The sequence below is a fragment of the Gadus macrocephalus genome, chromosome 18 (assembly GCF_031168955.1).
Source record: "Gadus macrocephalus chromosome 18, ASM3116895v1".
NCBI classification, from domain to species: domain Eukaryota; kingdom Metazoa; phylum Chordata; class Actinopteri; order Gadiformes; family Gadidae; genus Gadus; species Gadus macrocephalus.
Window position 1 is genome coordinate 349,580 of NC_082399.1, and position 23,182 is coordinate 372,761.

The window sequence follows — 23,182 nt, forward strand, 5'->3', positions numbered from 1 at the left end:
ACGATTTAATGATCGGTCTAGGACAATGAGCAACACACACAAATATAGATATATATTTTATTGGGTTAACCTTATGCAATACCTAAGATCTACCCCAGCAACTTTATTTTTAAATTTTAAACATTGCATAAGATCATATAGAAGTTATAAGTGATGTTGTGATATGAGAACATTACACATTAATATGCATCATATTGAGAATAAAATGACATTCATTTCCTCCATTACAAGTTGGTTGCTCGTCCATCATGAGTTACAGTGGCCTGCAGTTTACTAATCCATCGCATTATTCCAAAAAGTAAACCGGCCACTTGCAGTTATTAGGCCACACGTTTGATATCAAATAACATGATGATTAAAGACAATGGTTTACGATGGTGAGCAGACCACCGGTCTGAAGGAGCAATGTCAGACCCCCGAGGCGGTGTGAGGAGCCCAGACCCGCGGCCCCGGATCAGACCCGGAGCCCCGGGTCAGACCAGACCTAAAGCAGGTCTAGACCTCCATGGACGACCCCCACAAGCAGCACACGGGACTTGGTTTGGTCCTCCGAGCTTCACTTTCTGAGCAAGCTTTTGAAACATTAGATTGTCTGCGGCACCCAGGCCTAAGGTAATTGCTTGATTAATATGAAGGTATAAGATATATGGATAAGATGTGTAAAGGTTGGTCAATATGGATTGGGAAGGGAGTTGATATCAAACCAGTCGGACTATGTTATGGTATGTGAAGGAGTGCAAGACAGTGTAATTGGAAGGCTTCAGAATACTACAGCTAAATGTAAACAGCCAGCTCTGGCAGGAAATAGACTTCATTTTGATTCAACCATTTGCAGGTTTGAAACAAAAAACCCACACCTCAAATGTACCATTTTGAAAGCCCTTTGTGTTGGTGTTGGAAAGATGTTGGTTTGTACAAAAACATGCTTCCTTAGAAGTGTATCTTAATATATAAACGTGTATTTGTCAAGTGAGTAAGTGTACCGAGTAAAAGGTTGGTGTCGCATTAACAATTCGGTATAGACACATAATATGCCAGCAGAAACAAACGCACATCCCTGACACTCATTTCAGTCTGTAGAGCGTACGTAAGACATTGGGGTGGTCGTTGGGGCTGAGGAGGCATCACTATCGGGTTATATGTGAATAAAATAAAAAAGACCAACAGTCAAAACAACTCTTGAAAGCGAAAACGGCTCTCGATGTAAAAAAATGTGTTGTACAATGCAGTGTGCGAGTGCAGGTCCCATCGCTGCGCAGTGTCGTCCCCACTGCAGAGCGGTGAGTTCAGATGCTTCCTAGATGTGTCACACTGCCGTATCTCTATTGCACTCCTAAAATGTAACAGTCCATTTCTTATACAGCCAAGGCTAATCTTTGTTAAAGGATATCAAAACACGTTCCAGGCAGATTATTTGTAAAAAATAAATCATAGTCCATGTCAGCCATTTTACTACTAACTTGCAAATCTCTAAAGGTCTAAAATCCTTTACAAACAACGCGAAAAAGGAGTCCAAAATGTTCCAAGAGTTTCTAGCTTTTAAAGTTCCAGTATAAACAACTTCGACTTGAAGTTGTGCTTCCTATACAGTGTACAAAACGTGCAGTTTTATGAGTTAAATATTAATATTGGACATATGTACATGACAAAACCATGGATATGAACAAATATTCCTTCACCTCCGTCTGTTGGACAGTTCAAACCCCCTACAACTTTTACAGAAAAAAGATCCCCCCCCCCCAAACACACACCTAAAAAATAAACCGTGATGAAACCTGTGTTCCCTCGGACTAAAGACGTAAACTTGGTTCTGACGAATGCAGAAGTCAGTGAAGAAGCCAAACGACCCCACCATGGAAGGGGGGTCAGGGGGGGTCAGGGTAAACAATACATCCTAAACAATTACAAAAACACTTTTAAAACCCACTGAAACATGTTTTCTGAACACAAGGAAGACTCAAAGCTGAAAACCAAAAGGACAACAAGTTGGTCCGTCTCATCCTGCCCCCTGCCGCGTTCTGGACAGAACCAGGCAGGGGGCAGGATGATGGGGAACGGCCCGGGGCCAGCGTGCCGAGGCCCCGCCGTGGGGCCCACCTAGGGGCCCCCCTTCAGCCGGACGGCGAGGCGGCGGGACGCGCTGGGGCCCCTGGCTGGGCCCCTGGCTGGGCCCCTGGCTGGGCTGGGGGATCCGTTTGTAGCATGAAAACAAAAACCCTCCCCACACAACTTATCGTTTGGTTTGAGAGAAAATAATAAACCCAACTATACAGGCACCAAATAGTAAAGAGTTATTTACATCAAGCATTTAAAATAAAAAATAAAAACAATGGTGGGAAACAGAAGCAAAAGCCCCCCCCCCCCCCCCCCGTTGAGCGGCGGGGGCCCCCGGGCCCCTGGAGGAGCGCTGCCTGGGACCCCGGCTCCTCCTAACACTGACTCACATGCGGGAGCCTCGCTCCTGAAGGATCTGTGGAGGAGAGACGGTCAGAAGGTGGCCAATAGGAACAGGGGAGAACACCCTACAGACACTACAACAAACTACAATCCATCATACTGACAACACACACACACACACACACACAGGGGGGGCAAAGAGGGGATTGCGTGTTTAAAGGATTATTTGTGTACAGTAATAAATAAATAGCAGTGATTACTATGAGTCAGAGCTGGGAAGCTTGTGGTTTGATCTATAGACACGCCCCCTTGGTGTCAGCCAATAGACACGCCCCCTTGGTGTCAGCCTACAGACACGCCCCCTTGGTGTCAGCCTATAGACACGCCCCCTTGGTGTCAGCCTATAGACACGCCCCCTTGGTGTCAGCCTATAGACACGCCCCCTTGGTGTCAGCCTATAGACACGCCCCCTTGGTGGCAGCCTATAGACACGCCCCCTTGGTGTCAGCCTATAGACACGCCCCCTTGGTGTCAGCCTATAGACACGCCCCCTTGGTGGCCGCCTATAGACACGCCCCCTTGGTGGCCGCCTATAGACACGCCCCCTTGGTGGCCGCCTATAGACACGCCCCCTTGGTGGCCGCCTATAGACACGCCCCCTTGGTGGCCGCCTATAGACACACCCCCTTGGTGGCCGCCTATAGACACGCCCCCTTGGTGGCTGCCTATAGACACGCCCCCTTGGTGGCCGCCTATAGACACGCCCCCTTGGTGGCCGCCTATAGACACGCCCCCTTGGTGTCAGCCTATAGACAGCAGGTGGTGTCAGCCTATAGACACGCCCCCTTGGTGTCAGCCTATAGACACGCCCCCTTGGTGTCAGCCTATAGACAGCAGGTGGTGTCAGCCTATAGACACGCCCCCTTGGTGTCAGCCTATAGACAGCAGGTGGTGTCAGCCTATAGACACGCCCCCTTGGTGTCAGCCTATAGACAGCAGGTGGTGTCAGCCTATAGACACGCCCCCTTGGTGTCAGCCTATAGACAGCAGGTGGTGTCAGCCTAAAGACACGCCCCCTTGGTGTCAGCCTATAGACAGCAGGTGGTTGATCAGCATCGGTCACTACGGCTCTAATGGGATCTCTTCCACCAGTAGCAGAGGGACTATGGGAGCGTCTAGGGCTGGTGGAGGAGCTCTACCTCAGGGAGGAGCGCTCACCATTTAGACCCAAAGCCCCGAACCAGAGGCCTTCGTCTCACATCCTCCTCCTCCTCACTCTGAGCAACATGCAGCGCAGCAGCAGATCAGGAGTTAATGAGGAGGTGAAGGAACAAGGAAAGAACATGATGCAACAAATTGCCAGAGTGTGCTTGCCAAAATGCTAACGTCACCCCTAACGTCACCGCTCTAGCTTCACCGCTAACATCACAGCTAACATCGCCGCTAGCGTCACCGCTGCCTGAACGGGAAAAACCGTTCGGCGGGAAAAACCGTCCAAACTGGCAACACTGCCTGCACGTCCCCCGCGCTCCGACCTCAGCGTGAAGCCATGAGACACACGGGAAACGAAGCCCGTATGGAACTTAAACTGAGATTCAGAAAAAAGTATAAAAGGAAATCGAAATTTGGTTTTCAGATAATTGACAATACAAGTGTATTGATTTGATAAATGGTTTGAATGAAGGTTAACTTTGAAAATTGACCAAGTTAAGATGTCTGAGGTAGTTGAAGTTTCAGAAGGCATTGACCTACATTGTAAAAAATAAAAAAGCAGAAAAGGGTAATAGTTTAAAGGTCCCATGACATGCTATTTTATGTATTCTTTAATATAGGTATTAGTGGGCAACTAACACAGTATTCAAAGACGTTCCCTAAATTCAGCCGTGGTGCAGAGTTACAGCCACTCCGAGCCAGTCGCACATTGAGCTTCCCCCAAATGCGCTGTTTCGGTGGGCATGTCAAGGAGGAGGGTGGGGGTGTGGCCCTGAGCAGCTTGCAGCCACCATGCGCTCTGTTTACAGTGGATGTATCGCAATGGCGAGCCGCACACAGCCTTTAGCCGTGTTCTGTAAATATTCTAGAACACACGGGAGTCCTGGAGCTCTATATCTAAATATTATCATATAGCCTACACAGATATCTATATCATATAATATATATTATCACGGCCAAAAGCTGTGTGAGCCGATATTATGAATCTCAAACGACCGCGTTGGGTTCTCCGACGTTCCTGGTTCTTCAACGTCCACATCAATGTGAATACACACACTGTAACGCAAGTGTTTCTTGTCGGTTCTTTGACGTGTCTTGTATTTCCACAACGAGACTGTCGTGGGGGTTATCTGAGCCATGGTTGAGAAGGAATTGGGGGAAAGGAACTTTGATTTGACTCGCTGAAGTACATGAACTGCGACATGCCGCCGGTTGCCGCGAGGCACCATCGCCCGGCAGCGGGCAGCCGGCAGCAGGCAGCGTGCGGTTCAGTCGACTTCAGGTTGATGTGAAAGTGGAAGAACCAGAGACGTCGCAGAACCCGACAAAGTCGTTTGTGATTCATAATATCGTCTGGAGGTGCACACAATATGTTATATGATATAGATATCTATGTATATGATATTATTTAGATATAGAGCTCCAGGACTGTAACGCAAGTGACTTGAGACACGAGACTCGTATTGGGGGTTATCTCAGCCAAGGTTGAGAATGAATTGGGGGGAAGGAACTTTGGCTTTGACTCCCTCAAGAACATGAACCACGACATGGAGGAGAAAGGGATTGTTGGCGGCGAATGTCTCCCGCTTGAGCCCCGCTGAGGGACCACCGCCGGAGGCGGAGGTGCATAAGCGCTGCCCGGCAAAGATCCCTTTCTCCTCCTTGTCGTGGTTCATGTTCTCTGGTTTCCACGTCTCGTTGTGGAAATACAAGACACGTCAAAGAACCGACAAGAAACACTTGCGTTACAGTGTGTGTATTCACACACACACATGTGGCGCTCGCACGGTCGAGTCTCATTGGCGGGCCAACGTCTCTGGGCGGGCCAGGCAGAGTAAGGGGAGGAGCTGAGATTCCTCATGACGTCATGAGCACAGATTTCCAAATCAGCGCGCTTGAGCCTCAGTTTTTTCAAAGGCGAGCAGAACAGCTAGTGCTCGTTTTACACCAAACGCAAGTTTTAGCCACTGGGGGACCATAGGCAGGCTAGGGGAACTCATATTTATGTTAGAAAACCTCATAAATTGAGATTTTCATGTCATGGGACCTTTAAAAAGATAAAAGAGTTGAAAAACGCAGAGAGATAGTCATCATGTCGTGAAAGAGCTGGACGGGTTGATGGTTGAATGGTTTCTGTAGCTGAGAGTACGCAGGAGCAGTTAGCAGCACAGAGAACAGGCAAAGGGAATAAAGAAACCTTCAGAACAGTAGAGGTGCTGCAGTAGCGACCACACTAATCACATCTAAAGCACCCTCACACACGCTGATACAGCCCGGCTCCTCGCCCAGCGCTCATCTGCTGCCTCAATGCCCGGGATCCCCCTGGAGGACCGCCCTACTCAAGGGCCTGGAACCAGGCCTACTCTCAGGGCCCTACTCAAGGGCCTGGAACCAAAGCTACTCTCAGGGCCCTACTCAAGGGCCTGGAACCAGGCCTACTCTCAGGGCCCTACTCAAGGGCCTGGAACCAGGCCTACTCTCAGGGCCCTACTCAAGGGCCTGGAACCAGGCCTACTCTCAGGGCCCTACTCAAGGGCCTGGAACCAGGCCTACTCTCAGGGCCCTACTCAAGGGCCTGGAACCAGGCCTACTTTCAGGGCCCTACTCAAGGGCCTGGAACCAGGCCTACTCTCAAGGCCCTACTCAAGGGCCTGGAACCAGGCCTACTCTCAAGGCCCGGTTCCAGGCCCGTAGGACTGGGCGCAGACCCACCTTGGCCTTCTCGCTGGGCTCGCTGTTGGGCCCGTAGGACTGGTTGTGGAGCTCCTTGGAGACGACACACAGGAACTCCGCCTGGTCCTCGTTGCCGTAGTTATAGGACGAGCCGATGCTGACCAGCTGTGGAGAGAGGGAGAGACCGGCTTAGAGAGACCGGCTGAGACAGACACAGAGAGACCGGCTGAGACAGACAGAGAGACCGGCTGAGACAGACAGAGAGACCGGCTGAGACAGACAGAGAGACCGGCTGAGACAGACAGAGAAACCGGCTGAGACAGACAGAGAGACCGGCTGAGACAGACAGAGAGACCGGCTGAGACAGACAGAGAGAGACAGGCTGAGACAGACACAGAGAGACCGGCTGAGACAGACAGAGAGAGACAGGCTGAGACAGACAGAGAGACCGGCTGAGACAGACAGAGAGAGACAGGCTGAGACAGACACAGAGAGACCGGCTGAGACACAGAGAGAGAGACCGGCTGAGACAGACAGAGAGAGACAGGCTGAGACAGACAGAGAGACCGGCTGAGACAGACAGAGAGAGACCGGCTAAGACACAGAGAGAGAGAGACCGGCTGAGACAGACAGAGAGAGACAGGCTGAGACAGACAGAGAGACCGGCTGAGACAGACAGAGAGAGACAGGCTGAGACAGACAGAGAGACCGGCTGAGACACAGAGAGAGAGAGAGACCGGCTGAGACAGACAGAGAGAGACAGGCTGAGACAGACAGAGAGACCGTCTGAGACAGACACAGAGAGACCGGCTGAGACAGACAGAGAGAGACCGGCTGAGACAGACAGAGAGACCGGCTGAGACAGACAGAGAGACCGGCTGAGACAGACAGAGAGACCGGCTGAGACAGACACAGAGAGACCGGCTGAGACAGACAGAGAGACCGGCTGAGACAGACAGAGAGAGACCGGCTGAGACAGACAGAGAGACCGGCTGAGACAGACACAGAGAGACCGGCTGAGACAGACAGAGAGAGACAGGCTGAGACAGACAGAGAGACCGGCTGAGACACAGAGCGAGAGAGACCGGCTGAGACAGACAGAGAGAGACCGGCTGAGACAGACAGAGAGACCGGCTGAGACAGACAGAGAGAGACCGGCTGAGACACAGAGAGAGAGAGACCGGCTGAGACAGACAGAGAGAGACAGGCTGAGACAGACAGAGAGACCGGCTGAGACAGACAGAGAGAGACAGGCTGAGACAGACACAGAGAGAGAGAGACCGGCTGAGACAGACAGAGAGGCGGGGCGCTGTGGTCCGTGAGGGGCTGAGGGGCCTCAGGCCTCGGGCCTCCTCAGCTCTGAGGGGCCCCCAGGCCTCGGGCCTCCTCAGCTCTGAGGGGCCCCCAGGCCTGAGGCCTCCTCAGCTCTGAGGGGCCCCCAGGCCTGAGGCCTCCTCAGCTCTGAGGAGCCCCCAGGCCTCAGGGCCCCCAGGGCTGAGCAGCCTCAGCCCTGGGGGCCCTGAGGCCTGGGGGCTCCTCAGAGCTGAGGAGGCCTCAGGCCTGGGGGCCCTGAGGCTGCCCTCATACCGCTGCAGTCCCGGGTCATACCGAGGGCTCCGCCCATCCACAGCCCCAAAACAAGCCAACAGGTATATAATTAATCATTATCTAATCAAAGGAAGAAAACAAAGAACATGAAACAAAAAACAATTACTCACTCCACTGGACTAAATGTCGTCAACTTTGAATGTGCAAAGTAAGGTTGTGTACAACACACACACACACACAAGCACACGCACACACACATGTTCAGACATGCACCTGCTCATTAGCCACTTCAACCTGAGCCTTGTTGTTGCAGGGAGTCTTACTCACTCTCTCTCTCCCCCCTCTCTCTACTATTACAATATCAGTCTCTGGTCCAGTAGTCAGGAGCTCTGGTCCAGTAGTCAGGAGCACTGGTTCAGTAGTCAGGAGCACTGGTTCAGTAGTAAGGAGCACTGGTTCAGTAGTAAGGAGCACTGGTCCAGTAGTCGGGAGCACTGGTCCAGTAGTCGGGAGCTCTGGTCCAGTAGTCGGGAGCTCTGGTTCAGTAGTCGGGAGCTCTGGTTCAGTAGTAAGGAGCTCTGGTTCAGTAGTCGGGAGCTCTGGTTCAGTAGTCGGGAGCACTGGTCCAGTAGTCGGGAGCTCTGGTCCAGTAGTCGGGAGCTCTGGTTCAGTAGTCGGGAGCTCTGGTTCAGTAGTCGGGAGCTCTGGTTCAGTAGTCGGGAGCTCTGGTTCAGTAGTCGGGAGCTCTGGTTCAGTAGTCGGGAGCTCTGGTTCAGTAGTCGGGAGCTCTGGTTCAGTAGTCAGGAGCTCTGGTTCAGTAGTCAGGAGCTCTGGTTCAGTAGTCAGGAGCTCTGGTTCAGTAGTCAGGAGCTCTGGTTCAGTAGTCAGGAGCTCTGGTTCAGTAGTCAGGAGCTCTGGTTCAGTAGTCAGGAGCTCTGGTCCAGTAGTCAGGAGCTCTGGTCCAGTAGTCAGGAGCTCTGGTCCAGTAGTCAGGAGCTCTGGTCCAGTAGTCAGGAGCTCTGGTCCAGTAGTCAGGAGCTCTGGTTCAGTAGTCAGGAGCTCTGGTTCAGTAGTCAGGAGCTCTGGTTCAGTAGTCAGGAGCTCTGGTTCAGTAGTCAGGAGCTCTGGTTCAGTAGTCAGGAGCTCTGGTTCAGTAGTAAGGAGCTCTGGTTCAGTAGTAAGGAGCTCTGGTTCAGTAGTAAGGAGCTCTGGTTCAGTAGTAAGGAGCTCTGGTTCAGTAGTAAGGAGCTCTGGTTCAGTAGTAAGGAGCTCTGGTTCAGTAGTAAGGAGCTCTGGTTCAGTAGTCAGGAGCTCTGGTTCAGTAGTCAGGAGCTCTGGTTCAGTAGTCAGGAGCTCCGGTTCAATAGTAAGGACCAGTAAACATGCCTACTGCCTTCAGGGCACAAGTCTAACTGTACGTCCACACCAGAAGCGAATTGAGCGACCAAATCGCCGGAAGTCATTCACTTTTTATGGGCAAGAGCGACCAAAGCGACCAATGCTACCAGCGGCCAAAGTTGAGCGACCAGAGCGTCAAAAAGAAGTTGAAAACTTTTTAACTTTATGCAAATGACTATTATTCGCTTCAGCGGCCAAACACTGACAGCCAATCGGAATGTAGACGCTCTTCGCTTGCGTGGATCCCAGGGAACATCGGCAGGCACTTTGGTTCCTACCTACCTTTATTCACTCACTGAACAAAATGTCGGCTGAAGTATTAATCGCGGCTGTAACTGGGCACCCGGTGTTGTACGAACCCACCCTTTTTCAGTTCAGAGATCGAAACGCCATAGTGGTTTGGATATCAAGTGATGATAAGCGGGAGTATTTATAGGCTACATCTAGAACGTTCGTATTTAAGCGGGAATCATTTTAATTTGCTCTACATGCCACCAATCTAACCAACCAATCGCGTGTAGCATGCTTTAAACAAAACCAAAATACAATTTGAAATCGTCACATAAACAAACTAATCGACAAGACGAGGGATAAATGACAAGGGATATATCTCTTGTCTTTTATCCCTCTATTCCCCACAATTCACGGAGCCTGAGGTGAATAATTGTTAATTAAATAGTCTAGATAGATAGATAGCCTAGTCAAGTCTTTATTAATACCAAACGACACAAATCGTCGGGAATCCATTTAGGTGGTTCGGCCCACACAGGACAGTAGCCTACAATACCACACAGAACAAGTCTGACTGGACATACACACAATACATCACATTAAAACTAGACACGCGTTGATAGATAGATAGATAGACGGAAAGGCCTAGATATATAGATATGTTCCATTATTTGCCTTGCGGAGCCAACCAGTCCTGTGCACGTATGCAAATTAGCCATGTGCGACAATGACTATTTGTTTTGAATGCGACGAATGAGTGCAGATCATGATTTGCAGATCCAGATCAGTGAAACATATTTCAACTACTACAGCACGCAGGGTTTTTTGTTCTCGGTTGTAATTAGCCTACATTTTAGGATTTTTTTTATATTGGGGGGAATCCCTGTCCTACTTGTTGTCGAAGCACTTTATCGAACAAGCAAAACCGTCTCGGCAATATGGCCAAGGTGTATGGGAGAGTTCACTATTTGATATGGCTGTCTGTAGGGCCTACTAAACGCATACGGCTCCTTTAAATGCGTCTGCATAATTGAATTGTACGTCATGAGCGACTTGAGCGACCAAAGCGAACAGAAAAATTCGCAGCGAAACTTTGTGAGCTCCTGGTGTGGACGTACAGTAACATACTCTGCTTTGTTCCAATATCTTTTTCAGTAGGTCACCAACTCCCCAACTCACTGAGTCACAGCCCTTCTTTGGCCACATTTGCGCAGTATAAACACGTCCTTTTTGGTTTATCATCCATCTGTACATTCATAAAGAATAAAAATAACTGTCTGTCTGGGGTGTGAGCGCCTAACACTGAAGCTCTGCCATAACCGGAGAATGACTGCCTGAACCCTGACCTGACCTGGGACATTGGGTTGGTCTCACTGTTGTTCTAGCGTAAATCCAATAAAACATGTGTTCTAACAAATGTATTGGTTTGAAAATAACAAATGACGACAGCTAATGACTAAAAATATATCTTTTATGTAATTGAGTTACTTCAAACCACGATAATGTATAATAAATAATTCGTTTTGAAATAAACCTGAACTAACAAACGGTTCTCGCAGCCCGCCCTCACAGTCGACGTCCGTTCCTCCAACCAGCGGGAGATGAGCTAAGTCGCTAGCAGAACGCAGAGCTAAGGCGCTAGCAGAACGCAGAGCTAAGGCGCTAGCAGAACGCAGAGCTAAGGCGCTAGCAGAACGCAGAGCTAAGGCGCTAGCAGAACGCAGAGCTAAGGCGCTAGCAGAACGCAGAGCTAAGGCGCTAGCAGAACGCAGAGCTAAGGCGCTAGCAGAACGCAGAGCTAAGGCACTAGCAGAACGCAGAGCTAAGGCGCTAGCAGAACGCAGAGCTAAGGCACTAGCAGAACGCAGAGCTAAGGCGCTAGCAGAACGCCGAGCTAAGGCGCTAGGCTCCTGCCTCAAAATAAAGTAAACTAAGCAAATGAACAGAAAACACAAACACCGACAATAACTTAAAAATGAGAGAATGAATGAGTGAGCGTTGTGGGGACCCCCGCAGAGGGGCTGGGGTGGGGTGGGGGTGTGGGTGGGGGTGGGGGTGGGGTGGGGTGGGGTGGGGTGGGGTGGGGGTGGGGGTGGGGTGGGGTGGGGTGGGGTGGGGGTGGGGGTGGGGGTGGGGTGGGGCTTGGTGGGGGTGTGGGTGGGGTGTGGGTGTGGGTGGGGGTGGGGGTGGGGTGGGTGGGGGTGGGGGTGGGGTGGGGGTGGGGGTGGGGTGGGGGTGGGGGTGGGGCTTGGTGGGGGTGTGGGTGGGGGTGGGGGTGGGGGTGGGGGTGGGGGTGGGGGTGGGGGTGGGGGTGGGGGTTAGGGTGGGGGGGCGTGCGGGGAGGCGGGCGGAGGGAGGACACACCTGTCCGCTGGCGACTGGCAGAGCGGGCGCCTCTCCCCTCACCTCCCGCGACACAATCAGCAGAAACTCTGACTGGTGGGCGGGCCCGTAGCCTATACTGACAAGCTGCAACAACCAATCAGAGCACAGGAGCGATGCCCGCATCACGTATGCGAACACAGAAAGAAATGACTTGCTGCATTTGGTTGAACCCCGTCGCTTAATATTTTAATTTCCCGTATGCAGGATTAGGTGGGCGGGGCCAGTGGGGGCGGGCGAAGCAGATGAGGGAGGGGGGGGAGGGGGAGGGGGAGGGGCCCCAGCCTTTACCTGCTCAAACTTCCAGCCGTCGGACATGGTGGACACCATCTGGGTGAGCTCCTCCTCCTGGCACTGCAGCACTCGGTACACGTGCTTCACCGGGGCCTGGGGGCAGAGGAGAGGGTCAGCCACACAGCCTGACGGGCGGCTGAGGGGACCCGTCACAGCGCCTCCACCTCACACCCCTTCTGACCGCTGATACCCCTTCTGACAGCTGATACCCCTTCTGACAGCTGATACCCCTTCTGACAGCTGATACCCCTTCTGACAGCTGATACCCCTTCTGACAGCTGATACCCCTTCTGACAGCTGATACCCCTTCTGACAGCTGATACCCCTTCTGACAGCTGATACCCCTTCTGACAGCTGATACCCCTTCTGACAGCTGATACCCCTTCTGATAGCTGATACCCCTTCTGACAGCTGATACCCCTTCTGACAGCTGATACCCCTTCTGATAGCTGATACCCCTTCTGACAGCTGATACCCCTTCTGATAGCTGATACCCCTTCTGATAGCTGATACCCGCGTTCTGCGCACCTGGGAGGTTCTGCAGTCCCGCTCTCGGATGGAGTCCTTCAGCAGCTTGATGAGCGACGGGATGTTGTAGAACTCCGCCTCCTCCAGCACGCCTGGGAAGAGACGCAAGGAACGCCTTAGGGAGGGGGAGGGACGCCTCAGGGAGGGGGAGGAGGGGGAGGAACGCCTTAGGGAGGGGGAGGGACGCCTCAGGGAGGGGGAGGGACGCCTCAGGGGGGGGAGGAGGGGGAGGGACGCCTCAGGGAGGGGGAGGGACGCCTCAGGGGGGGGGAGGGACGCCTCAGGGGGGGGGAAGGAGGGGGAGGAACGCCTTAGGGAGGGGGAGGGACGCCTCAGGGAGGGGGAGGGACGCCTCAGGGAGGGGGAGGGACGCCTCAGGGAGGGGGAGGGACGCCTCAGGGGGGGGGGGGGGACGCCTCAGGGGGGGGGGAAGGAGGGGGAGGAACGCCTTAGGGAGGGGGAGGGACGCCTCAGGGAGGGGGAGGGACGCCTCAGGGAGGGGGAGGGACGCCTCAGGGAGGGGGAGGAGGGGGAGGAACGCCTTAGGGAGGGGGATGGACGCCTCAGGGGGGGGGAGGAGGGGGAGGGACGCCTCAGGGAGGGGGAGGGACGCCTCAGGGGGGGGAGGGACGCCTCAGGGGGGGGGGAGGAGGGGGAGGAACGCCTTAGGGAGGGGGAGGAGGGGGAGGAACGCCTTAGGGAGGGGGAGGGACGCCTCAGGGAGGGGGAGGAGGGGGAGGGACGCCTTAGGGAGGGGGAGGAGGGGGAGGGACGCCTCAGGGGGGGGGAGGGACGCCTCAGGGAGGGGAAGGAGGGGGAGGAACGCCTTAGGGAGGGGGAGGAGGGGGAGGGACGCCTCAGGGAGGGGGAGGAGGGGGAGGGACGCCTTAGGGAGGGGGAGGAGGGGGAGGGACGCCTTAGGGAGGGGGAGGAGGGGGAGGAGGGGGAGGGACGCCTCAGGGAGGGGGAGGAGGGGGAGGAACACCTCAGGGAGGGGGAGGGACGCCTCAGGGAGGGGGAGGAGGGGGAGGAACGCCTCAGGGAGGGGGAGGAGGGGGAGGAACGCCTCAGGGAGGGGGAGGAGGGGGAGGGACGCCTCAGGGAGGGGGAGGAGGGGGAGGAACGCCTCAGGGGGGGAGGAGGGGAGGTTCCTCAGGGAGGGGGAGGAACGCCTCAGGGAGGGGGAGGTTCCTCAGGGAGGGGAGGAACGCCTTGAGGGGAGGTTCCTTCGTCCGAGGTGCTCCTCCTGTGTGTCCGAGCCGGGTGGTGGCTGTCTGACGGAGGGAGCTTACCTTCCTCTGCCAGGTCTCTGTTGAGCACCAGTTTTCCGTGCCTCAGGTAGTTGAGCACCGGGCCGAAGTACGTGGGGTCTCGGTCGATGAGGTACGCCCCGGTGTCATCCTGACCAAAGGACAACAAAGGAATCACTTGGATTACAACAGATAAACATCAGCTACAACAGAAAAGTGCGCACCTTTAGCAAAGGGCTTTGGCTTAATGACACACAAGCACAGCCTGACCGGGCTGTGATTACAGCCACCCCCCTGCTGACCTCAACATGAGCCATCAGCACTGCAGCCCCCATCATCTGGGAGAACATAACCATCTAAAGCACACTCTATTCCCAGAGGCCCTGGCTTACATTCCCATTCCTCCACAGCCACTGGCCGTTCCTTATTCCCAAAGAGAGGGAGAAACAATTGGAGCAGAACACACCAGACGGACTGGGGACAGACTGGGGACAGTGGCTCCAGACTGGGGACAGACTGGGGCCAGACTGGGGACAGTGGCTCCAGACTGGGGACAGACTGGGGACAGACTGGGGACAGACTGGGGACAGTGGCTCCAGACTGGGGACAGTGGCTCCAGACTGGGGCCAGACTGGGGCCAGACTGGGGCCAGACTGGGGCCAGACTGGGGACAGTCTGGGGACAGACTGGGGCTGAAGCTAAGCGGGATGGCGAGAGACGTCGCTCTGTTTCAGCGCCCAAAGGAGGGAGGTCTGCGCTGTGCAGCTCAGCCTGCAAGGGTTAAGCCCGTTAGCACTGGGTGAGCCCGTTAGCACTGTGTTAGCAGGTTAGCACTGGGTGCGCCGGGTGAGCACTGGGTTGGCACTAGGGATGTGTCGGTCGCGACTGATTCGTTACAACGAACGAATCCCGAACGTGAACGACAAGAACTGGTTCCCCAAAACAAGAAGAACTGGTTCTTTGATTCTTTTTTTTTTAACATAAACCAAACATATGGTCACGTAAATAAAATATACAAACGAACAGAGCTCCGTCTCCCCGCGACTTCCATTGATTGAGTCTACAACTTTCTCAAAGATTCAGCCAATGAGAGGTAGCAATGGTGTTGGAATGGCACCTGGGTAAACCAATGACAAGGCGGGTACCGTCGAATATGCGCGCTTTCTCCGTCTGACGTATCTTGGGTCATACCATTCGACTCATATATCCCCCTACATTTTTTCGAAAATAGACTTGACCTCCATCTGTTTATTGGATAAACGCATTTCCCAATCCCAGGAGTCTTTGCTCCATTCTACGTCAATTTAAGAACAAACAAAGAAATTAAACTGCAGTTCGTATTTTTTATTTATGACCATGCAAGTTCTGTAATGCCTGAACAATGAAGAATTAAATGTAAAGTAAAATAAAATTATAAATGTAAAACCATGAATGAAATATAGAGAGTAAGCAAGTGGTATAAATATTGGTGGGACGTTCGACATACTATGTAGCAGGCAAAGCCAGGCATCTCCAAACGGCGGACTGCGGTCTTGACGGTCCTATCCAGACCCACGACCAATTAAAAAAATAAATAAATTAGGTTGTAGTTTTTTTTAAGATGTAATCTGACGTAACGAACGAATCAAAACGAACGAATCAAATAAACGAATCGTTATAGTGAACTGAACTGAAAGAACTAGTTCCCGGAAAATAATCATTTTGCCCATCCCTAGTTGGCACATTGGCACATTTGTCATGTGGAAACAAACTCAAATTAAACCAGCTTGACCTCCTACGTGCTGGAATGAGTTTGTAGAAACACTAAAACATCCTATTTTGTGCAAAGATTTGTGCATTCACATTAGCTTGTGTTTGTCTCCATCGGGGATCTAGAAATATCAGTAAATAAGAGGGGGAGCCAACCCCACTTCTGTTGAAAGACTGAAGTGGTCTTCTGCTCAAACTCCATTAATCGTAGTAGTAATGAGAATATTCTGTTCTAATTCTCTAAAACCCTCATGATTGGATGACCTCCTTTCAATGGCACAAATACCTCACAGGAACCCAATTGAGTTCTATTCTCGTCATATTGCCATGAGTCTGTTCCTTACACCTCTGATGGTGTAGAGAACTAAAGCCAATGAAGATGGGCCTACATTTAGGGACCCAAATAGAGTATGATTACAGCAGGGCCCCGGGGGAACAGGTCACCTCCCCAGGCTGCAGCCCAACTAATGTCTTTCCCAAGGATAGAGTTGGACTGGAGGATGGACTTGTTGATTCTGAATACAGGTTGACAGCCAAGTCTTTGACTGTTGGCCGTCCCGAGGAGGGACCACGATCCACCTGATACCTGCACAGCGCGTCCCATCGGCCTGGTAGCCTTCTAAAGCTATAGATATAGGCCACTGGGCACACCCCTTCTAATGCTATAGATATAGGCCACTGGGCACACCCCTTCTACCATAGGCCACAGCGAGGACGTCTGTCATTGAGAGTTATTGAGTGTTGTTCAGATGGGTAACTTATGCTGGTTAAGAGGCGTCTATGAACTTGTTAAGACTGGTTGGTTGAGCTGGTTTAGAGGGGTTGTTGAGTGTTATTAAGACTGGTTTGTGGAGCTTGTTAAGAGGGGTTGTTGAGTGTTATTAAGACTGGTTGGTTGAGCTGGTTTAGAGGGGTTGTTGAGTGTTATTAAGACTGGTTTGTGGAGCTGGTTTCACGGATCAGAATATGGTTTCGAGTCCTCATCCTGTGCGTCATGTTGGTGACATAGCCTCAATAAATGAGACTTCACGTTAGTTGGAGCGGACATTGCTCAACAACTTAGGGCATTTAGTAGACCCTTTGATCAAAAGCGACTTACATCGGTTAATACACACATTGACACACCGACGGCAGTCAACCATGCAAGGCGACAGCCAGCTGGTCAGGAGCAGTGACCTACTGAGCTAGGCCGACCCCATAGACCAGCCTCCATCACAGCCAATCCCCGCCCAGTGAGGTGAACAACCTGATCCATTGGGTGTTTATTGGCACGCCAACCACGGCCTTTGTGCTTCGACTACAACGCGCACATGACCATTGTTGTTCCTAGAATAGTAGTAAAAACTGCACCTTTATCGGGTGTAGATCCTGAACCATGGGGGACCACTGCATGGAGGGTGTAGATCCTGAACCATGGGGGACCACTGCATGGAGGGTGTAGATCCTGAACCATGGGGGACCACTGCATGGAGGGTGTAGATCCTGAACCATGGGGGACCACTGCACCTTTATCGGGTGTAGATCCTGAACCATGGGGGACCACTGCGACCACACACTTCCATAAGCTGAAGGCTTAACCGAGGGGCCCGTTACTGGGAAACTAGCATTAACTGGGAGTGAGACCAACTGGGAAACTAGCATTAACTGGGAGTGAGACCAACTGGGAAACTAGCATTAACTGGGAGTGAGACCAACTGGGAAACTAGCATTAACTGGGAGTGAGACCAACTGGGTGGAATGGGAGACGTGGTGAGGATTCATGAAACCACTAGAGGTTAAGCACACCCCGATATTTCAGAGCGAGTGACCCCGTTTCCCCCGGTGGTGGGGCTGATGACGGGGGCGTGGCTTGGAGCGATGCAGACACAAAGAGGAGACTGTCCAATGAATAACAAGAGGGGCCCCAGGGGAGCACAGGGCGCGCAGAGCAACGGCGGCTGGGGAGCAGGACGCAGGACAGCCAGGGGCCCGGACAGCCAGGGGCCCGGAGTGGCCCCAGGAGAGGAGAGGAGGAGCAGGGGGAGTGGCCCCAGGAGAGGAGAGGAGGAGCAGGGGGAGTGGCCCCAGGAGGAGGAGCAGGGGGAGTGGCCCCAGGAGGAGGAGCAGGGGGAGTGGCCCCAGGAGGAGGAGGAGGGGGAGTGGCCCCAGGAGGAGGAGCAGGGGGAGTGGCCCCAGGAGAGGAGAGGAGGAGCAGGGGGAGTGGCCCCAGGAGAGGAGCAGGGGGAGTGGCCCCAGGAGAGGAGAGGAGGAGCGTCCCCAGGAGAGGAGGGGAGGAGCAGGGGGAGTGGCCCCAGGAGAGGAGCAGGGGGAGTGGCCCCAGGAGAGGAGAGGAGGAGCAGGGGGAGTGGCCCCAGGAGAGGAGAGGAGGAGCAGGGGGAGTGGCCCCAGGAGGAGGAGCAGGGGGAGTGGCCCCAGGAGAGGAGAGGAGGAGCAGGGGGAGTGGCCCCAGGAGAGGAGCAGGGGGAGTGGCCCCAGGAGAGGAGAGGAGGAGCAGGGGGAGTGGCCCCAGGAGAGGAGAGGAGGAGCAGGGGGAGTGGCCCCAGGAGAGGAGCAGGGGGAGTGGCCCCAGGAGAGGAGAGGAGGAGCAGGGGGAGTGGCCCCAGGAGAGGAGAGGAGGAGCAGGGGGAGTGGCCCCAGGAGAGGAGAGGAGGAGCAGGGGGAGTGGCCCCAGGAGGAGGAGCAGGGGGAGTGGCCCCAGGAGAGGAGGGGAGGAGCAGGGGGAGTGTCCCCGGGAGGAGGAGCAGGGGGAGTGTCCCCAGGAGGAGGAGCAGGGGGAGTGGCCCCAGGAGGAGGAGCAGGGGGAGGGGCCCCAGGAGGAGGAGCAGGGGGAGTGGCCCCAGGAGGAGGAGCAGGGGGAGTGGCCCCAGGAGAGGAGGAGCAGGGGGAGTGGCCCCAGGAGAGGAGAGGAGGAGCAGGGGGAGTGGCCCCAGGAGGAGGAGCAGGGGGAGTGGCCCCAGGAGAGGAGGGGAGGAGCAGGGGGAGTGTCCCCAGGAGAGGAGGGGAGGAGCAGGGGGAGGGTCCATCAGGGAGAGTTTACAATGCCAGTTGGTTTCCATTTAAATTTGCATTTCATTGTGTCTGACAATGGATGGCCGGATTATGATGATCATAACAAAAAGGAATAAGGAATTCGGGAGATTTATTTAGCCTGATTTAAATCTTTAACTTAATCCACCGATTAAAAGCTTCATAATATTCAATTGGGACTATCAGGGAGCCATTGAACGTAATTTGCTAGTTTGTCAAAGCTTAGGAATCATCAGTTCTTATGGATAATCGCAACATCAAACTCATGTAAGTATATACAATTCTTCTTCTCCCAACAGGAAACAGCCCTGATCTGTAGACCCGTGCAGGTTCCATCACGTTATCATTGTTTTCCATATTCCATTTAGGACAGGGCTGAATGCTAGGCTGGCCTTGTGGTTCTCTAATCAAACATGGTCAGCCAGTACAGCAGTATGATGGAGCTACGTCCTCCAGCTAGGGCAGGGTCATTTGGCCACTAAAGAAAATCTCCCCAATTACCCAATTATCGTTTTCTTTCGTATAAATGATAAATATATATATATTTTTGTATTATTTTATCTAAAGAATAGCAATGATTAAGAAAAGCTAAATAAATAATACACATCTCCCACTCGGCTGCCTGCCTCAGTTTAAGATGTTGGATTAAAGTGTGGCGCTCCAGACTTTAGACTAACTCTACACACTCACTTTTTTCAGGGTATGCTGCCATGTTGATATTTTACCTTAAAAAAAAAGAAATGAATTACGATGAATGTCCCAGCTCTACCTCCAGCTGGGACGCCCCCCAGCTGGGGGGCGTCCCAGCTGACAGCCGAGGCAGGAGGCTGCGTCCTCGCTCCATCTCGGGTCACATGACCAGCGTTACTTAGCCCAGTGGAAGCGAGCAGCGCCAGTGTTGGAGCCTCTGGCTCTCTAAATAATACACTGATCATTCCGGGACTACATTACCTGGAGCCAGCTCACAAATATTGAAGGTTTATTTTACGGTAATGCAGGCTTTGATCTGACGTGAACAGGGCTTGTTGAAGCAGCATGCATCATTCTGCCGAGGCCGAGCCGCGTGCACACACAGCTGATACTGAACAATTTATGACAAATGAATGTTTCAGGCAATGGATGAACGTTCTGCTTCTAAGAGGTGCCCTAAAAGCTTTCCTGTTATGAGAGGCAGTAAAGGAGTTTCATAGCTTGGCAGGAGAGTAGGTAATAACTGCTGGCCAGGAAAGTGCCGATATAAATCAAGGGAGAGAAGAAGTTTAATGTAAATTATTTACTTCGAAAATAAGATGAGGGTGGATTCTCCACTTTGCAAGAGGAACTAGTTTTGAGCCGTCAAGCACTAGGTTAAACCAGTCTTACTGGTTGGTTTTGGTGAACAAAATGCCAGGTGAGTGCAGTGTGGGTCAGGTTTGGGTCCCACCAGGTGAGGGTCGGGTTTGGGTCCCACCAGGTGAGGGTCAGGTTTGAGTGGCACCGGGTGAGGGTCAGGTTTGGGTCCCACCGGGTGAGGGTCAGGTTTGAGTGGCACCAGGTGAGGGTCAAGTTTGGGTCCCACCAGGTGAGGGTCAGGTTTGGGTCCCACCAGGTGAGGGTCAGGTTTGGGTCCCACCAGGTGAGGGTCAGGTTTGGGTCCCACCAGGTGAGGGTCAGGTTTGAGTGGCACCAGGTGAGGGTCAGGTTTGAGTGGCACCAGGTAAGAGTCAGGTTTGAGTGGCACCTCCTCTGCCGTTGTGTGGTAAAGGATGAGGCTCCTCCCACTGCGCTCTGCCATGATGGGGCTACAATGCAAACCCAGGATCACTAAATGCCACCACAACGCTCTTACAAGCCACAGACAGGGAGATCTCCAACCAGCCGAGGAAGAGCGATGAACATGAGGTCTTTGACTTGAGCAGAGCCGGATTCTATGTGAAGGAATGCTTGAAACATTGATGCGTCTTCAGGATCCCAAAGAGCTGGCTTTCCCAATTCAGTGACTCTGGGTCTGTGTTGGAGGTCTGGAGTTACATGATACACAATATTTAGTCCGGAGGTCAAGAACTTTAAGACTTAGCGCGCACGCTCACGCACACACATCCTTTCTAAAAGAATACCACGCTAAACGTTACTGGATTAGTTGCATCCGCCTTTATATATATATAGACACACATTAGTATCTCATGGGCATTTCCCAGAGTGCTTTTCCCCTACCTTCTCCCTGGGCTGCCTGAATGTGTATAACAGGCTCCAGTCAACAACATGAATAATGTAGTCCCTCCTCAAGAGTCCTTCGGAGGCGCGCCAGACGGCATGACTGAGGACTGAACACCTCCTTCCCTTGGCTGGGGAACACAATGCTGCACCCCTCAAACCAGGTGACCCAGGCACAGAACCATCGATGATCTGATCACAATTTAAGTTCTAGATTTTGCCTTGTGTGAGGCTAAAACATAGAAATGTAAGGATATTTTATAGATTGTGAACTACAATAAACCACATCATGAGAACTTGCCCGACTAAACGTTCAGCCCCAACAAAGAGAGGGTATGCACTTAAAACCAAGGATTAGAATTTCCTTTTAAAGTTTCACATAGATTTGAAGCGATAGTGATTAGTGAGGGATTAGAAGATTTGCATTAAAATTTGAATGCAATAACACCGTAGGCGCAAAGTGTATATGGGGCAAATAGATTAACAGTGGATACGACAAATGAATGAACCAATAATATGGTAGGTAAAGGAATTAAACTAAACGTCACAAAAACACAATGTAAATGGACCCGGTAGGCCTACATCCATGTCCGATATGAGAAGTGGTGTTCTGAGGGACGACACGCTCCGGACGGAGCCGGAGGAGTGACCTCATCCCCCAGCTCCTGACCGTGAGCACAACTCACTATTTAGCAAAGTCTTCTTCACTTATTGGAGGTGTTGTTTGATTTTTTGGCAGTGCTACTGTCTCAGTAGCAAAGCAATGCATCGCCGTCGAAATGGCGAATAGACCCCTTTATTCACCGTGACATGCACGGAAAGATACATTAGATTGCTAGGGTGCAACGTGTCATAATAATAATGTTAACCTTTGTAAGGACTTCAGCAGACCGACCTCTGACCCCAACAGACTGACCTCCGGCCACTAAACATTCATCCGACCCCAACACACGGTCCTCCGACCCCAACACACGGTCCTCCGACCCCAACAAACAGACCTCCGCTTCCAAACAGACTGACCTCCGACCCCAACAGACTGACCTCCGACCCCAACAGACTGACCTCTGACCCCAACAGACAGACCTCCGACCCCAACAGACAGACCTCCGACCCCAACAGACTGACCTCCGACCCCAACAAACAGACCTCCGCTTCCAAACAGACTGACCTCCGACCCCAACAGACAGACCTCCGACCCCAACAGACTGACCTCCGACCCCAACAGACTGACCTCCGACCCCAACAGACTGACCTCCGACCCCAACAGACTGACCTCCGACCCCAACAAACAGACCTCCGCTTCCAAACAGACTGACCTCCGACCCCAACAGACAGACCTCCGACCCCAACAAACAGACCTCCGCTTCCAAACAGACTGACCTCCGACCCCAACAGACTGACCTCCGACCCCAACAGACTGACCTCCGACCCCGGACGTCAGGCGACTGCAGTGAAATTGCTACAGGAAAAAGTTCGCCAATGTGATGGAAACTGTCTTAACTTTCAACTAGTGAATACAATGGCAGTGTTACGGCCATGGACTTACCTCACTAGTATTGTTTAGGACAATATATTGTATGCATTAACATTAAGTTGATGTCATGCGGTGACTGTAGGAATCTAGCTTCAGCTAACCTTAGCTAGCGACAAAGAATGCGAGCTAAGTGCGACCGACAGACCGCAATAAAACCACTTCTGTACCGCTGACATGTCCCGAAGTGAGAGGGAAGTGAGTACTACCTCACGGCCATCTGAACCTGGCGGGTTTCCATTCAGTGAGGAACTTGGTAAAACAGTCGACCGAGCGTTCATCAGCCCTTTAGCTCGTGTAGCTTAGCATGTAGCGGGTACCTTATCGGAGTCGAGCTCGGGGTCCGCCTGGCTCAGGCGGTACAGGAACGACTTGGGGTCGCGGCACAGCGTCTGTCTGGTGGTCAGAAAACACGTTCCCCCGACGTTCAGACGGATCCACTTGGATGAACCGACGCGGGATGTGTGATTATTCTCCCCGGCAGGATGAGCCAAACACCTCCGATGAACGGGGCCACTTGTTTCGGAGCCGTTTTCCGCCATCCCTCTTCTCCGCCCTTGGCTCTTTGAGGCTGAGAGGAATGAGAGGAGCGAGAGGAACTGTTCCTCCCACACCGACAAGCCACACAGGGAGACCGGGGCTCTGAGGCCACTCCTACTGCTGGGGAGACCGTGGGCAGCTGAGGCCACTCCTCCGGCGGAGACCCTGGCTACCGCTCCTGCTCCAACGGACACCGGGGCCAGCTCTAATGCCAATCCTATTCCGGTGA

General features: G+C 52.8%; 1 protein-coding gene across 2 annotated transcripts; it reads right to left on the reverse strand.

Annotated features, from left to right (window-relative positions):
* Positions 1 to 43: 43 nt before the first annotated feature.
* kctd5b (potassium channel tetramerization domain containing 5b) lies at positions 44 to 23,105 on the reverse strand. Of its 2 annotated transcripts, XM_060037048.1 has the most exons (7): positions 22,734 to 23,105; positions 13,956 to 14,064; positions 12,664 to 12,755; positions 12,133 to 12,228; positions 11,824 to 11,928; positions 6,322 to 6,447; positions 44 to 2,470 (listed from the first exon to the last, which is right to left on the reverse strand). In XM_060037048.1, the coding sequence occupies exons 1-7, from the start codon at positions 22,953 to 22,955 to the stop codon at positions 2,441 to 2,443; spliced, it is 780 nt and encodes a 259-aa protein (XP_059893031.1). In that variant the 5' UTR covers positions 22,956 to 23,105; the 3' UTR covers positions 44 to 2,440. The 2 variants fall into 2 exon arrangements, with proteins under 2 accessions (XP_059893031.1, XP_059893032.1); XM_060037049.1 differs by lacking the exon at positions 11,824 to 11,928 and having other exon boundaries at positions 22,734 to 23,100.
* Between the last annotated feature and the right edge of the window lie 77 nt (positions 23,106 to 23,182).

Bases quoted from the DNA above. Each gene is read 5' to 3' on its own strand.
- kctd5b (XM_060037048.1), bottom strand. From the start codon at position 22,955: ATGGCGGAAAACGGCTCCGAAACAAGTGGCCCCGTTCATCGGAGGTGT. The intron at 12,229-12,663 runs GTGCGCAGAACG...CTCTGCCCCCAG, and splicing joins GGGACTGCAGAACCTCCCAG to GCCCCGGTGAAGCACGTGTA. The intron at 2,471-6,321 runs GTGGGTCTGCGC...TCTCCTCCACAG, and splicing joins AGCCCAGCGAGAAGGCCAAG to ATCCTTCAGGAGCGAGGCTC.